General features: G+C 47.5%; 1 protein-coding gene across 1 annotated transcript; it reads right to left on the bottom strand.

The window, feature by feature from the left end:
- Positions 1–15507: 15507 nt before the first annotated feature.
- On the bottom strand, positions 15508–16629 carry LOC124663888 (F-box/FBD/LRR-repeat protein At1g13570-like). Its single transcript, XM_047201534.1, has 3 exons — positions 16517–16629; positions 15586–16444; positions 15508–15515 (listed from the first exon to the last, which is right to left on the bottom strand). The coding sequence occupies exons 1-3, from the start codon at positions 16619–16621 to the stop codon at positions 15508–15510; spliced, it is 972 nt and encodes a 323-aa protein (XP_047057490.1). The 5' UTR covers positions 16622–16629.
- Between the last annotated feature and the right edge of the window lie 445 nt (positions 16630–17074).

The raw sequence follows: 17074 nt of genomic DNA, 5'->3' as shown, positions 1-17074 counted from the left end.
CATGGAAGAGACGATGTTTTTGCAGCTTGGTAAGGATCCCGGCTCTTCGAAAACAGTTTACATGGGGCATCGAAGGTGGCTACGGAAGACCGACCCGTGGAGAAAGCGTGGAGATCCGTTCGATGGTACAAATGAACCCCGAGGACCTCCACATAAGAAGAGCGGCGAAGAGATCGATACATTACCGAAAGGTTGGAAGGAGTGCCTCGCGCCGGGAAAGATTCGTCAAAAGCCCGGAGAGAAGAAGAAGAAAAAGGAAACGACGCCGCTCATTGGTGTATGGAAAAGGAGGTCCGTGTTTTGGGACTTGCCGTCATCGGAAAATTCTCGATACACCTCACTGCCTTGATGTCATGCATATTACAAAGAACGTGTGCGAGAACTTGCTTGGCACTCTTCTCAACATGCCGGACCGGACCAAAGATGGGCCGAAAGCAAGACAGGACCTGAAAGTTTTGGGCATCAGGGAAGAGCTTCAGATCCCGCCGGCCCAAGATTAAGCAGCCAGACTATTACTGTCCCCCCTCCTGCTTCACTTTTAGTCCGGCCGAGGTCGATCAATTTTTCAATTGCCTTGTAGGAGTCAGAGTGCCCTTCGGTTACTCCGGGCTAATAAGCAGATACATGGACCCCAAGAAACGAAACTTCAGCGGCATGAAGTCTCATGACTGTCACGTGATGATGACGCAGATTCTTCCGGTTGCAATCCGAGGTATAATGGATGACCATGTCCGTGCAACGCTGACTGGGCTCTGTAACTTCTTCGACGTCATAACTCGGAAGTCGATAAGCGTGAAGAAACTCGCAAGGCTCCATGAAGAGATCGTGGTGATCCTATGTGAGATGGAGATGTACTTCCCGCCTGCATTCTTTGATGTGATGGTCCATCTGTTGGTCCATATCATGGATGATATCGTCAGTCTAGGGCCGGCATTCTTACACAACATGATGTCGTTTGAAAGAATGAATGGGGTCATTAAAGGATACGTTCGTAACAGGTCACATCCGGATGGAAGCATCGTACAGGGCTAGCTCACCGAAGAGTGCATCTCTTTCTGCACGAATTATCTAGACATCGAGGATCCTGTTGGTTTGCCTCAAAACAAGCACCTCTGCAGGTTCGAGGGAGTAGGCCACAAAAATGGAAGGAAGGAACTGCACGTGCACATGTCTGGTCGGAGTTCCGACTTTGACAGGGCCAACTTAGTAGCGCTACAACACATTGACTTGATCGATCCTTGGTTGAAAGAGCACAAAACCATGATAGAGAACAGTGGCAAGCCGATGATGACGGAAGCAGAAATATACAGAGAGCACAACTCCTCTTTCGCGCGCTGGTTCAAAGACCACATTGATGCTAATCCCCCACCAATGGATTCCGACAAGGATAAACTAGTATTGGCCTTGTCACATGGCCCCGCGCCCAACATCATGACTTACCAAGCGTACGATATCAACGGGTACACATTCTACACGGAAGAAAAAGACAAGAACAATGTTTACCGAACTCGGGGGTAACGATGGATTCCTGGACGGGTGACGTAAAGACTAGATACTACGGAAGAATCGAGGAAATCTGGGAGCTTAGCTACGCTCGGGGAGAAAGTGCCGATGTTCCGTATCGGATGGGCTAAGAGCGTCGAAAAGAAGACCGGTATTTCACCACCATGTTTCTACCCGAAGCCAACAAATCAAAGTCCACGAACGCCACCGCGCGGAATGAGCCATGGGTACCGGCGGAACACGTGCACCAATGCTTCTTCATAACCGACCCATCCAGGCCTAGCCGTGTTATCGTGAGGAGAGGCAAGAGGACCATCGTCGGAATGGATGGAGTCGCCAACGAGGAAGACTTCGAAGGACAAGTCGGAGACCCAATGATGGAAGAATCCGAGGACGAAGACACAACATACACCACAAGAAGAAGCAGGACCACGCTACCGAGGTCGGTCGACCCTTCAAAAGAAGAAGTCACGACACGGGGCTAAATTATTCAACGACGAGCAAGAAAAGCAAGAAGAAAGCGAAACACTCTTCTCAATCGATGATGTAAAAATTTATTTGCAATCTATAACTCATATTTTGTGTAATTCATAACTACTCATATGGTCATGGCCAATATTTTATGTATGACTAATTAATATTGTGTTGGTCAATATTTTGTGTATGTATATATAACTCATATTGCTTTGTTGTAATGCCTAATTAACTCATATTGCTTTGTTATTATCTTGAAAAGAGAAGGAAAAAATAGTATAGTATTTGTGGGAAAAGAAAATAAACATAAAAGAAAGTGAAAAGAAATAAAGAAAAGAAGAAAAATAAAATAAAATAGAAAAGGAAATGTTTTAGAAAAGGAAAAAATAGTATAGGATTTGTGTTGGTCAATATTTTATGCATGCATGTATATATAACTCATATCTTCATATTTTTACATAACTCATGCATATTGCTTTGTTATTATCTTAAAAAGATAAGAACATAAATATAATAGAAAAAGCCAGAAAATAATAGAAACATAAAAGAAATAGAAAAGAAATAAAGAAAAACAAAAGAGAGTGGGAATTGCATGATTTGGCCAAGTCCCGTGTATACCCGCGATAGTCTTATCGCCGGCGCACCAGGCTTTTGGTTCGCCGGGGAAATCTTGTCCCCGGCGAACAAAAGGCCTGGTGCGCCGGCAGTAAGACTACTGCGGGTATACCTGGGACTTAACCGCACGATCCTCTTCCTCATCTTCTTCCCAAATCGAGCCGAGACGACGACGTCGAACCCTAACCCGCCGTTCTGCACCGCCACATCCACTGTTCTGCACCGCCACCATCCACCTCCACCAGCCCCCACCACCTGCCCCGTACGTCGCCGCGTGGAAGGCCCGGATCCACCGCTCGCCCGCCGCTACAGAGAGGAGGAGCAGGAGCAGGGGAGCCCCAGATCGACCTGCCGCTACCCCGCCGCTACAGAGAGGAGGAGCAGGAGCAGGGGAGGCCCGGACCTGCCGCTAGCCCGCCGCTGTCGACCCCCTACTGCTAGTCAGGTAATTTCTCCTTCTCCTCCTCCGCCCCCAATCCCACTAGGAGCATCTTATTTTTGTTCTTGCAGTAGTTGAATTCTTGCGCCGATTCTTGTATTACTCATAGCAAATTGAATTTGATGCCCTGGTTCATAGCAAATTTGATGCCCCGGTTGGCCACTAGTTCATAGAAAATGCCCCGGCTGCCATGTCACCGCTAGGGTTTCACCCACACTAGGGTTGCAAATAAAGATGTTGAATTACACACTAGGCGATATGTTGGTTCTTCATTAAATGAAAATGAAAATTGGTTACACACTAGGCAGTATGTTGAATTACACACTAGGCAGTATGTTTTGCTAGATAAATTGGTTTAGTTAAATCTTAAACATGTTCTCAAGAATTTGGTTTATGATGAAAATAGAAACTAGACACTTAGGCAGTATGTTGGTTCTTCATTTAAATCCCTACCGCCAAGAATTGGTTGATATATAAAATTCATTTAGTGATATGCAAAAATTCATAGGTTAATTTGTTCTCTCGGTTTGAAAAAGGAAAATGAATGCTAGCAAGTATGTTAGTTCTTGATTAAATGCATTCTCTGGTTTGCTAGGTAAAGAAGCAGCAGGTTTAGCTCACCAAACCATTTATAAAATGCCCGTAAAATGCTAGCATCTTGATCGGTGTTCTTCGGTTTAAAAATGCTAGCATTTTGGTTATGGTACTGCCAATTCATATAAAGTTCATAGGAGAAAAGAATGCTACCGCATTTATTCTCTCGGTTTAATAATGGTTCATGCTATATATATGAAATGCTCTCTCGTAATTTTTCAACTAGAAATAAAATGATGCAAGTAGGTTTAAATGATATAGCAATCAAGTTGAAAATGAACTTTATATATGTTGGTTTAGTTGGTTTAGATGAAATGCAAGTGAAGTAGCTAGCTACTTTTATGCTACTTTATGCTACTGTAAGTGCTATCAAATGCTAAGTGCTACTGGTCACTAGCAGTAGGTTTACTTAATTTAAAAAGAACAAGTGCTAGCAGTAGGTTTAGTTCATAAAAAGAACAAGTGCTGTTGAAAAAAGAAAATGAAATGCATGCTACTGAATTTATGAATTAAGTAGAACCAGATGCAAATGTCTCTGGTTGCAAATGTCTCTGGTTTGCTTCTGGTTTGCTTCAATTTATAGTGGAAATGAAATGGAGATGCTACTAGTTCATTTAATTGGGGTTTTAATTTAATTAAATGCCTAATGAAATGGAAGTGCTACTGCTATTCTGGATAATCTTGTTGGCAGAGCTCAACTTTTCACCCATGAACCAGAGATAGTTGTTGACTAGATTTCAAATGCTAGCAGTAATGTATTTGGTTTCTCTGTGGGATGTAAAATGCTCACTATACTGGTTCATTTAAAATAGTTCTCTGGTTTAGTTCACTATTGCTACTTCACTATTTAAAATGGAAATGGAAATGAAATGAATGCTCATGTTGATGCTCACTGGTTGCAAATAAAGATTTTGAAATGGTTTTGAAATGCTACTGCTCATGCTCATGCTCACCGCCAAAAAGAATGCTCTCTGGTTTTGCTCTCCGGTTTGCTAAAATGACACATGTGAGCTTCTCTGGTTCATTTAAAAGAAAATGAAAATTGGTGCTATGTTCCTTATCCGGTTCATTTAAAACAAAATGAAAATGATAAGGTACCTAGTGTATTTTGTATAAGTGGGTACAAGCTCGTTTGGCACTCGTTTTAATTATGTAGCCGAGAGTAGCATGGTGTTGATGTACAAGCTCTGTTTGGCACTCGTTTGTTGGAGAAGACACATGTATCATATATGTGAATTTCTGTTGTAATTAAGCAGTAATGCTGCCAGGGATGCCAGGGATGTAAAATGCTCACTATACTGGTTGTAGTACATGCAATGCTGCTTGAGAGTTAAGATATTTCTGCTACTATTGTTGCTGCTACATTTTGAGTTATGTAATTGGAGAAAATTCCTATATGTGAATTGCATTTCTGTTACAGGGATTGAGTTGCTATTGAGTGCCGGAATGTCGATTCATTTCCGTTCCGGCAATTCTAGCACTCGGCATGACCAATTTTTAGCAAAGGTCATGCCGAATTTTTCCGTGAATTCTAACTCTTTTTCATCTTCTATTAGTGCAAGCCACCATGTCGTCTCAAGAAGAGTTAGAGGAGCACTACAATAGGCACTTCTTTAGGACGGAGGAGGATGCCGAGGCCGCCGGTGTTGGCGGCGACGAGGACCATGAGATGGAGGATGCCGCTGGGGGTAGTGCCGACGAGCCGAGCGGCAACGAGGCAAGCGCCGCCGCCGGGGGTAGTACCTACGAGCCTAGCGGCGATGAGGCAACCGGCGCCGCCGGGGGTGGCGACGAGACAAGCGGCGACGATCCTAGCGGTGCCGCCGGGAGTAGTGGCACCGGGACAAGTGGAGCCAAGAGGCCGCGGAAGGCAAGGCGCCAAAACACGGTCGGCACCGGCAGAGACACAGTCAAAGAGGTGGACCCCGCCAGTGGTTTGCCGGTGGAGCCTAAGGATGTTGCCAAGGGGTACGGCAACCAACTGGCATGTATCCTCCGAGAGGTCGTCAATCTCAACGAGACGGACCTCCGAGCTGAGAGCAAAGCGCCTTTGCGAGCCCAGCTCATTGCGAGGTTGCACGCACGATACAAGTTCCTAGGCGACTACGCCTCCAGTCATCAAACCAACAACATTGTGAACTCACAAGCCCTCCTGAAGTTCACCAAACACCTCAGCAGCTATAAGTACATGGTGCGGAAGCTGATTGCGGAGGGCAAAGGTTTCGAAGAGGTCCACTCCGCCTTTCCGCATGTCACCCAGGCGGACTTTGATGCTTTTGTGGCCAATGAAGAGCTACAAGCAACCAAGAATCGCAAGTTGTGGGGGAAGGAAATGCGGGAGCTTAACATCGGCAACCACAACCTTGGGAGCCGTGGGTACGAGGGAAAGGAGCCCTATTGGGCGAAGGAGGACGAGGCGTATGTAAATGCCGGCATTGAGAACCCCTGGCTCAAGTACAAGGACCCGCTTGAAAGAAGATTCATCGGGTCCCGGTACCATAAGAAGAAACTAACCGGGGAACTTGTCACGGACCCGAAGGTCGTAACCGACATAATTTGGTTCACGAACGACCAGAAGGTCCTGGCGTTGGAGAAAAAACTGGTAAGCAATTTACCGGTTTTATTAGATCAAGTATCGTTCATATAATAGTAGCAACATTTATAAATGGTTCGCGTTTCTTCCGCAGGAAGAAGAAAGACAAAGACTTTCTCAAGGTGACGAAGGCTCCTCGTCCCAGGCGTCGACGGGCAGGGTAGCCTGGGACAAGCCTCTCGTACGGGCGCTAAACATCGTTAATGAGCATTCATCGACGAGAAGGCCGCATAGAGGCCGTGTGGCTGGCGCCGGTACAGGCTACAAGCATGGTCACTATGGCTTGTCGTCTGCGGCCGATAAAAATGCGCGTAATGAGAGGAAGCAGCGGGAGGCGGAGGAAATGATGGAGTCAATCCTAGCCCAAGTCCAAGCTGGTTTGGTACCGCAACTGGTACCGCAACTCAAAGCTACACTCGTACCTGAAGTCAAAGCTGAAGTCACCGCTGGAGTCCAAGCAGATTTCAACGCTCTACAAGCGTGGTATGAGGGTGGCAAACAAGGCCCCCCCCCCCCCGAAAATGCAAGTGGTTAGCTTCAACGGCAGCAACTCGATGGTGCCGCCGTCCGCCGGCAATGACAATGTTATAATGGAGACTCCTCCGGCCGCCGGCAATGTCGCTGGTGCTAGGGATTCACCGTCCATGCCGGGTAGCAGCCCCTCCGTCACTTGCACGCCCGCCGCCGCATGTGCTGGCCCGTCGACATTAGCCGAGCTCAACGCCCTCACGGTAATTAACTAATGTGTACATCAAGTTAATATATTAGTTTCGTCATCCTTGCCCTCTCTCTAACGCCATACACATGTTCTCGCAGGCGCTCTCGACGCCATGCACCTTCCTGATGAGAGTAAACGACGAACTCAAAGACGTCGCGAGGGGGTCCATCATTCGGCCCCTGGATAAGAAGTGGCACACACGAGATATGGCGGATGACGTTTACCGGGTTGAAGTGGATCGGGCGTTACCGGGCTATGAGGATTTGTTTCCTCCTAATCAACCGCATGGTGCCGATGACGATAGCCCGTTGAATCCGGCCTCACCGAAGGGTTGGGTACCGCTATGGCCGAAGACCCTAATTCGGATCAACACCTACTCGGGGTCGACGGCAAGCAAAGACAAGCACCTTGCGGCGCCACATGTCAGCGTCCCTCCACGACAGCCCGCCGGCGCCCGTGGTCATCGCCCCACCGGAACGGCCAGCCTGCGCCGAGGTCGGCGCCCCACCACAACAGCCAGCCTGCGCCGCAGGCCGAGGAATATGAACGTGACAACTTCCAATGGGATATTCTTACGTCTTCACAAGTTGTCCATGAGGATGCGCCGGGCTTGAAATATGTGTGCTCCAAGAAGCTGTTCGATTCTCAAGAAACAATCGATGAGGAGGAAAATCCCGAGGAGGTCGCCACCGCCGCCATCAAAAATATGTTGAGCCCAAACACACTCCGTGCTACGGCCACTACGGCGATGGATGGTCCAAGCACTACAACCCAAGAAGAGGAAGAGGGCAAATAAGAAGGACGCCCAAGACAAGGCGGCGGCGGCCAAATCCAAGGACAAGGTCCCACTCCTTGACAAGTTGCCAAACAATTGGCGACCTCCGCATCACTTGGGTCAACCGATGCTGCCGGAGCATGTCGTGAAGAAACTCACCCCGGATATGAGGAGCTTGCATGAGACTCGTCTTGCATGTGGAGAACCTTCTTCTCAAATCAAAAGATCCTCGGTTACCCTCTCTTCGTGGCGAAGGTGCCAACCGGCATGAACTTCGTCGAGAAGTACCCCGCGGACTTGTGCTTCATCCGGTTCAACGACATCTTCAGCATCTATCGCATGCAAGCGCTCCACTTTAGTGTGGTTCGCCTAGTTGCTCTTAGCATGTCTTCCCGCATTGTTAAGGAGGGGACGCCGACCATCGCGATCATGGACCCCTTCTATATGCGGGAGAGCATCATCTCGCAACCCCGGGGATCGCGCGATTGCCACCCGAGCAGGTCGAGGATTTCATGTCGGCGAACATTAAGAAGGGCGCCATTCTCATCCCTTACTTCCCGAGTAAGTAATCACTCGCTAGTCCCCCATCACCATTCTATCCTATATCTCCATTTGCATTTCCAAAGGTTAATCCGTGTGTTTTCCGCAGAGACAAGTTCCGCACCCTCATCGTCGTGCACCCGCAACACTCGCATGCGCTCTATCTCGACTCGGGTAGGGACCGCAAGAAAGACTACTCCCACATCGGGGCCCTTCTCAATGATGCTCTCACCGGCTTCGCCAACAAGGCAGGCCCCCTCAAAGTAGAGAGGAAATCCCGAGGAGGCTTGGTCTTAACCCACACAACCAACTTCCCCGCCTCGAGCGACCGACGCCCGACAATGGGATGGACGCGTGGTACGCCATCCTTCGGATGCAGGAGTACATAAAGTACGCAGATGACATGTTGCTGCCGGAGAATCTCAGAAACAGGTTTGCAAACATGGCGGATGTCCCCGATAGAGAGATTAGAAAGAACCGGGGTCGCATCCAGCAGTTCATTTGCACGATAATCCTGCAGGATGTCAACAATAGATCTGGCGAGTTCTTCTACGGCTATGGTCTACCACCTAATGATGAGATAGACCTCCGCTTGGAGATGTCGCGTGATGAGAGGCCGTTCAACTCGCTTGAGGGCTGCCGTCCATTCCCCCTAGGCGTACAACCCGATCCTACGACGGGAACACTTGCTAAAGCTTGAACGATATGTCCTTGAACTTCCGTACCGTAATAATTGCTATATATTCCCATAGAATCGACTAGTTGCTTTTATTTAGTTGTATGAATGTGCATGTGAACATGTGTCCGTAGTTTCATTTACTTCGCTATATATTTCAAGATTATGGCGTACATAGCTTAATAATTATTTGCATTTACTCGACCACTACTTGCCTCGTATTTGGAGTTCGCCGATGATTAGAATGTTCGGTCAATCATACACTCGGGGTGGAGCCAGTGAGCCTTGGTGCGACGGCCACAAGTATCAATCTATTGTGCATCCTACCTAGCCTCACCGACTCCATCCCCGGATGTTAATATTTGTTTCGACCGACAAAGTATGAGGCACGCTATTTAATTCGTACTACTTGTCTTCTATTTGAGTTCGCACTTCTTAATTGCATTGGCCGATGATTAAAATGTTCGGTCACTTGTACACTCCGGGGTGGGGCCAGTGAGGCTTGGTGTGATGGCCACAAATATCAATCTATTGTGCATCCTACCTAGCCTCACCGACCCCATCCCCGTATGTTATTATTTATTTCGACCAACAAAGTATGAGGCACATGCTATTTAGTTCATACTACTTGTCTCTTATTTGAGTTGGCACTTGTTCATTGCATTGGTACTAACGTTTTACTTGTCTTGTGAATGGAGATGCCGACGACATATGTTGTGTACAAGGGGAGGGTTCCTGGAGTCTACGACGACTGGGAGGACTGTCGGAGACAGGTGCACCGTTTCAGCCGGCAACAACTACAAGGGATACCCCACTAGGGTGGAGGCGGAAGGAAGATACGCCCGTTATCTAGCGGGAGAGATGAGGGACATGAGGAGGAACCGGATGAAGACCATGGCCTTCGTGATGATGGTCATCATGACCATGTTGGTCATGTTCTATGTGATTCTAGTTTAGGTTAGGACCTACATTGTGAGGTGTATGACGATACTTGTGACGACTATGTACCAAGACTTCTAACTTTGTGAAACTTCGTCGTTCGGTGTTGCATATGCACATGTGTTGTATGAATCAACACATTCCGAAACGAGACTTGCGTATTTGTGTACTGATACCGAAATGAAACTTGGCTCTCTATGTGCTTCTCATATTGCATGTAATACTGTATAAATATGAACTGCGTTGTAAATATATATTGCTGTCAAATATGTATTGTAATATGCTGGAAAAAAGCTGGAAAAAAGAATTTTCGAATTAATTGCCGGCGCACCTAAATGACATACTGCCGGCGCACGTGGTATGCGCCAGTGCTGGAAGCACTACTGCCGGCGCACCTGATTGTGCGCCGGTGGAATATATCTTTGCCGGCGAAGCTTGGGTGGTGCGCCGGCAGTAGCTGACATATCGCCGGCGCACTACCTGGTGCGCCGGCAGTGTCCATTTATCACCGGCGCGTTCGCACCGGCGGGCTCGTGGTGCGCCGGCAATGGGCCTTTTTGGTGCGCCAGCAATGGGCCTTTCCCTAGTAGTGTTGCCTACAACCTCAAACATAGAAACAGAGACGTCGGGAGCTCTAGCAACAATCCCAACGGAGTCAGATCAATCTGGAATAAGATTTGGAAAGCTAAGGTTCAACCAAAAATCAGAGTTTTTGGGTGGAGGCTGGCCACGGATACCCTGGCTACCAAGAACAACAAATGGAGAAGGACTTTGGAAGTAAACAACCTGTGCTCCATCTGTGGTAATGGCACCGAGGATTCGCACCACGCTACTGTAGTCTGCACAAAGGCCACTGCCCTCAGACATGCCATGCGAAGGATTTGGTACCTACCAAAGGAGGAAAGTTTCAGACGAACTAGGAAGGACTGGCTGCAAATCCTCCTTGCTCAGGTGGATGATATTACTGGTGCAAGGATTTTGAAACTTCTGTGGAGAGCGTGGCACTTGAGGAATGACATCATCCATGAAAATGGAAAAGAAACAATTGAGAGATCGGTCTCTTTTCTAGAGTCCTACGACATATACTGTCATCACCCGGGTACTGCCATGCACAATATCAAGGGCAAAGGCAAAATCAGTGAAGAAGGCCCTCCAGCCGAGACCAGGACGAAAAACAAGGCTATGCCGTTCTGGTCGGCTCCTCCGGTGGGGTGGATCAAACTCAACACTGATGCCTCTTTCATTGGCGCTGAGAATCCTGGGGGTGCCGGGGCTGTTATCAGAAACAGTGAGGGACTGATTGTCATGGCTGCCTGCTCGCCGATCGTCAAATGCCATGATGGGGAAGATGCTGAAGCTAAAGCAGCTCTTCTGGGAACCAAAATGATTCAAGGGTTGGGTTTTACTAAGGTTATTCTGGAGACTGATTGTGCTGCAGTGGTTTCGGCTCTGAACTGCACCGACATCGACAGGTCAAGGCAGTGGAGCACTTACGAGGCGACAAAGACACTTCTGAAGACCTTCAAGGAAGTGAAGATTGTACATACGAAGAGAGAGGGCAACAAAGTGGCGGATGCCCTTGCCAACCTGGCTAGATCGGCTGGAAGCTGCACCTGGCGTGACCATTTGCCAGATTGTATTTCTTACCTGTTAACTATTGATTCCCCTGTAAACAGTGATCCCTCTATGGTTATTTAAACTCTCTTTTACGCAAAAAAAAAGAATTATGTTTCCTAGATGTATTTTTTGCAGACTAAATTTTTTTTTTTGCTTTTTAACTTTTTTACTTACACACTGGTAGAAGGATGTATATTATGGTTTTTGGATGTAGTTTTTGCAGACTAATTCTTGCCTATCAGAATATTCACCTCCCTCTTAGTGTAAGGATGTAATTATATTAATTTTTCTTTATTCTAGATGTAATTTTTGTCAATTTTCTACATCCAGAACGTTTTAATGGATCAAGTTGTAAAACAGAACGTTTTAATGTGATCCCACTTTTCGTGATCTTGGATGTATTTTTTGTACTATTTTACATCCATCGTTGTATTTTTTACATGCACAATTAGATCACGGAATAAGTGGTATGTGTTGTGTTATTTATCGGGGATGTAAATTTTTATAAAAGATATAGATGAAGTTTTATTGTTGTAACACTACGTGATGTGCAAAGTGTGGACGTGATGTGCAAAGCGTGCTTTTTTGTTTGTTCAGCATCTGCCTGCGCAGAGCTGTATTTGGAACTGATCTATCGCCTGTCTCCGCTCTCGCATGCACTGGAAAGGGGATCCGGGCTACATTTCCTCTTTAAGTGACATGTCCCTTTCAGGATGGGGATCGTTTTCCTTTTTCAGAAATAATTCTATTGAGACATGGAGTCACCCTGGTAGACTAACCGATGCTATAGCACTATGTAGCATCGTTCATAAATATATTCTGCAAGCAGATCAGGGTAGTGTCGTCGTAGTGCTGGTTACGTTGAGCATATTTCAGCTTTTGAAACTTCTTCCGTCGCCAACGTGTTGTAGTGCTGCAGTGCATCACAACCACATGCTGGCAGAAAAAAAACCATCAACGAAGGCCTGACATCACCGCTCACTGCACACCAAACCTTCTCCGATTCCTTGCTCAATAAATCCTAGTCAGCTGGCTATAAGGATTAAAATAGTATATTATTGCTTAGTTGGAGGAGAGAGATGAGGAGAAAGAAGAAGAGTGGGCTCTTATGCAAGAGCCAGCTCTAGCACGTGCTCCTAGACACTTTGTGAGAGTGAAAGATGGACCATGCATTGTTAAAGTACTACATTTTTATAGCTCACTATTGTAGATGTTGGCTCTAAGTTTGCTATAGATGACATGGCACATGCCTTATAGCCAACAGCTGGCTACACTATTGGAATTGCTCTCAGGGAACAGCAGTTATTCTTGTTTATTAGCTCATGACGGGTAGAGTCTAGGGGCGGCGGGCGCTCGCGATGGACTCCAATGGGCGGCGGGTGCGAGTTTCTCTGGAGGAAGCAGGCTTGGAGGCCGTTCGGGAAGGACACCCTTGCAGTCAGTGGGTGGCCGGGAGTGCGGCACCGTTCCTCGTCCACAAAGTCATTGTCACCGAAGCCGTCCGCCACGGGGATGTTGGTTTTTTGTGGTGCAAACCCGATCCTAGTGCTACTCTGTTTCAGCAGATTGTCTCTTTGCACTGAATGGCAGTTCACTAAGCACTAGAGCTGGAAGAGAAGGCTCACCAGATTGGACCAGGGTGAGTAAGTGGAAACAGCCGTTGACTCGGCGACGTAGTTAACGATGAGCTGAAGCAGCAAGTCCAGGCGGAGCGGAGGTCTCGGCTGACGCCGTCAAGCGCAGCTGCTAACGGAAGGAAGCGAGATGGAGCAGTACACCAGGTGACCCGACGATGTCCGGGCGGCCTGTGCGGCCGGCGGCGGAGGCAGAGACACCCTGCTGGGTCCGGTGTAGGATGAGGAGCCAAAATCAAGACTTCATGTGGCAAAAAATTGAAACCTCCATGCAGCCAAAAATCGTTGAACCATGTTGAAGACCATACCAGCATCCAAAGCAACATGTGTCGTGTTACCTTGGCAGCTTAAAATCTGTGCAGGTGGAAACTAACCTTCGTTCTTTATCTAGCCAAGCTAGCTACCAGAACCATCTTAGAGCTCTAACAGAGACCGTAAATCCCACCGGAACTGATTTCTTTCGGCGGATTTACGGGTTCAGGCGAGCACCCGAATCGGAGGGCTGGCCCGTATAAAAAGTTCGGGGCCCGAGAAACTGGACCGTCGACCCGTATATATACAGGCCACGGAGGGGAGTATGGTTCCAAAACCCTACTCCCTCCGCCGCGTCCACCCCCTCCGCCGCGCGCACGGTTGGACTTCCGGCGAGCAATCGCGGAGCCACCGCCGCCGCTTCTCCCCTCTCTCCACCACCACCGTGACCACATGGCTGGGGCGAACAACACCGGCAAGGGAGACGGGCAGATTGGCGGGAGCACCTCTCCGCCGCACCCCCCGTCTTCCAGTCCGAGGCCGAGCGGTGCAAATGGAACCGCTTAGAAGGCGCTCGGAAGCGCAGTGCGCGGCGCTGGACCAACTGGGGTCTAACGCCACCGGGAAAGCTCGCGCGCTACGCGAATAGCGGCAAGGGGTCGTCCTCGGCCGCGTCCGGCCGTGCGCTGTGGTGGCCCGGCACGGACAACAGTGATGAGGAGGAGGAGGAGGAGGAGGAGGAGGTGCCGGTGCGCACCCTCCAGCTGCAGTCGGGGGACTTCGTCCTCAACGATGAGGAGGAGACGACGGCGGTGCAGAAGGTGGCCATCATCTCCGCCGCGAGGAGGCGGAAGCCGTCGGTGCCGTGCGCGAGTACGAGGCCGCACAGAAGGAGGCGGTCGTCCGCCGCTTGAAGCAGGAGGTCGTCGACCTCAACGCCGAGTACGCCACCGACGGCGTAGTCTTCCGCGGCGCACATAGTAGGTCGTTGCCGGCCAAATTAGTTTACTTTTGGAGGTGGTCATCGACCACCTCAAACGCAATGTACGTAGCGATCTTATGTATCGAATTACGCCCTAACTACGTTTGAATTTCTCTTTTAAGCATTTCTCTTTTAAGCTTGTTTGCGATGATCATTTTACCGGCAAATTTTGAATTCATTGTTTTTTCGTTCCGAATACGGGTGTTGATCTGCGCCACGTCCAAATTCACTCGCAATTTGTTTTTCAGAAGACTGAACTCACTTTTTTCGGTTCAGAAAAATAAAGACTCTGCTAGAGATGCTCTTAGTTGTTTCATTAACAAATACTCTCACGGCATACAGGTGGCACAATTTTTCAACAGAAGCAGACACACACTTGTTGACTCTAAAGGAGCCCTACCTACATAACACAAAGTTTCACCTTTGGTGAAAGTTTTTCACTGAGACAGGATCCGGCATGCAGAGCAGCGCGCTCGGAGCATGATTTTTTTCTGCAAATCAAATTTACAGAAACATCTTCATATTCATAAAGCCGTTCTGTTGTGTCCACAGTTAATACCTCCAGCGCAGGGGCATTTTCCACAATATGTAGAAGAAATTCAAGTTGACCTCTTGCCCCTTTATATCCCGTCATATGCATACTCTTCAGATAAGTATATTCACACCGCTGAAGATGCTGATTGTCCAAAGTACCATTGTTCGAAAAGCAAAGGTGGCCACAGGTAGCAAACTGCAAGATTCAAATATGGTAGTATACATGATTAGCACAGTATATGAAAATACATACGTACGAAGGGGCCCCCCTTCGAATTTTAGTGTCCACTTCAACTGCCTATCACACAAATTCCGTATCCATGCACACAACAAGTTGTAACACCTATCACGAACAGAAACAAGTATAGAAGGGCTAAAAGCAAATCAAATGCGGTGCCAAAGAAGAAAGATACCTATTGGGACATAAGAACCAAGAAGGGTACTTACATGGATCTCAAGCTTTTCAATAAATGGAGCTGCCCTCAGGATGGAAACTAGTACATGGGGAAGCTTCTCAATATGTTTACCTAATATACTCATTAACAACTGTAAGTGCCTAAGATGGGAAATCTTGCATGTGTTATTCAACAATGATTGCACCTGCAAGGCAAAAAGAACTGTATTATTGAACTGATGATGTCCACCATAAATTTGATTGTAAATTCAATGCCATTCGAGGAGCAAACCTCTAGTTGTGGGCAAGTAGTCTGGAGAGTCAGATTTTGCATGGTCGGAATACCATTCAGAAGTGCACTGACAGCATCTTGATAAGTTGCCTTGAAGAATCGTATATGTGCATTTTCCAGCTTCGAATGTTGAGCCATAACAATAGGAACAATGGGACCATCATATACAAACGCAACGAGCTTCGTAACATGAAGTTCTATCCTGGTCACCTTACAGTATACAACTGTTAGGTGTCGAAGGTGGGACAACGGACGATCCAACTTTAGTTCGCCATTCAGGAAGCATCTGACTAAGCTGAGCCATCCAAGATTATAGCAATTGGACAGTATAACTTCAAGATCCTTTATAGTGATATCGACAAACTGCAAATCAAGCTTTCTCAGGCTTGGGAAACCTCTGAATTCAGATGGTGGTCTGAAAGATACAAAGCTAAGCTGTATACACTGTAGATGAGACATGTTGCTTCCACTATCCAAAAGGTGAAATGGAAATAAGTAGCGATCTACATCCGTGCGTCTCAAGTTAATAGGCCGTAAATAGAAAACTATGCTCTTTGCCTGTGATGATACCGCAAATTTAACCCAATTATTTAGATGATCAACCAGCATTGCGTCGAACTCGAATCTGACATTGAACTCTTCAACCAACTTGGCATGGCACTTTTGCACGGCTGTATTGACATTATTGATGAATTTATGGATGCACTGGAGGTATTCTTTTCTTTCTAAAGTATCACGGCAACACCCAGTAGCACCAGTGAAACATAATTTGTAGCAGCAAATACCACAGATATATCTCCAATAGCTTGATAAAACAGTAGCTCTTGAAACTTCTTTAGCAGGCAACTTTGATACAATGGTGCACAGCAGATCCTGCGTCAATATCCCTCGAGATTAGCAGTTCCATCTATACAGAATTAACACAGAAAAGAAAATTTGACATACCTGTGGAAGGTCTTCCAGTTTAACATTTGGCCTCGCTTTCTTATAGATTGGTTTCCCACTGATACGGTTTGAGGAAGTTCTTTTGCATACTGTATTGTTGATCATTGTGCACCTGAAATTAACAAGGAAGAGTTTCTTATTTTGGTATTACCAAACGGATCACAAGGGTCAGAACTTAGATTACAGACAAGCACAAGTGTCTCGTTTGATCAATGAACCATATATAGGGTAGAGAGAGAGGGACGAGGGAGAACAAGTAACCTGTAATGGCATACAATGGTGTTTCAGTCGAGAGGATTTGTCTAGTAATAACAGGAATTGGAGTTGGGGCCGGCCGACTGCTCTGCTCCAGTCCGAGCCTCCGACGCGAGCAAATCCAGGGATCGAAATCACGCTCTCGGTTGCAGAGATATTGCCAGGAAACGGCTGTGGTCGTTGGATCACGACTCGGAGACTCGATCAGGAGAACAGTAGGATCACGCCCGCGATGAAGCAACTCGAGCCGAGTCTGCCGAGAGAAGGGAGCTACTAGGAGCGCACAATCCGGCAGCTGGCCCT

The sequence above is a fragment of the Lolium rigidum genome, chromosome 6 (genome assembly GCF_022539505.1).
Source record: "Lolium rigidum isolate FL_2022 chromosome 6, APGP_CSIRO_Lrig_0.1, whole genome shotgun sequence".
In the NCBI taxonomy this organism is placed as follows: domain Eukaryota; kingdom Viridiplantae; phylum Streptophyta; class Magnoliopsida; order Poales; family Poaceae; genus Lolium; species Lolium rigidum.
The sequence above is the reverse complement of the archived record's forward strand: the minus strand, read 5'-3'. Positions and strand labels throughout refer to the sequence as shown.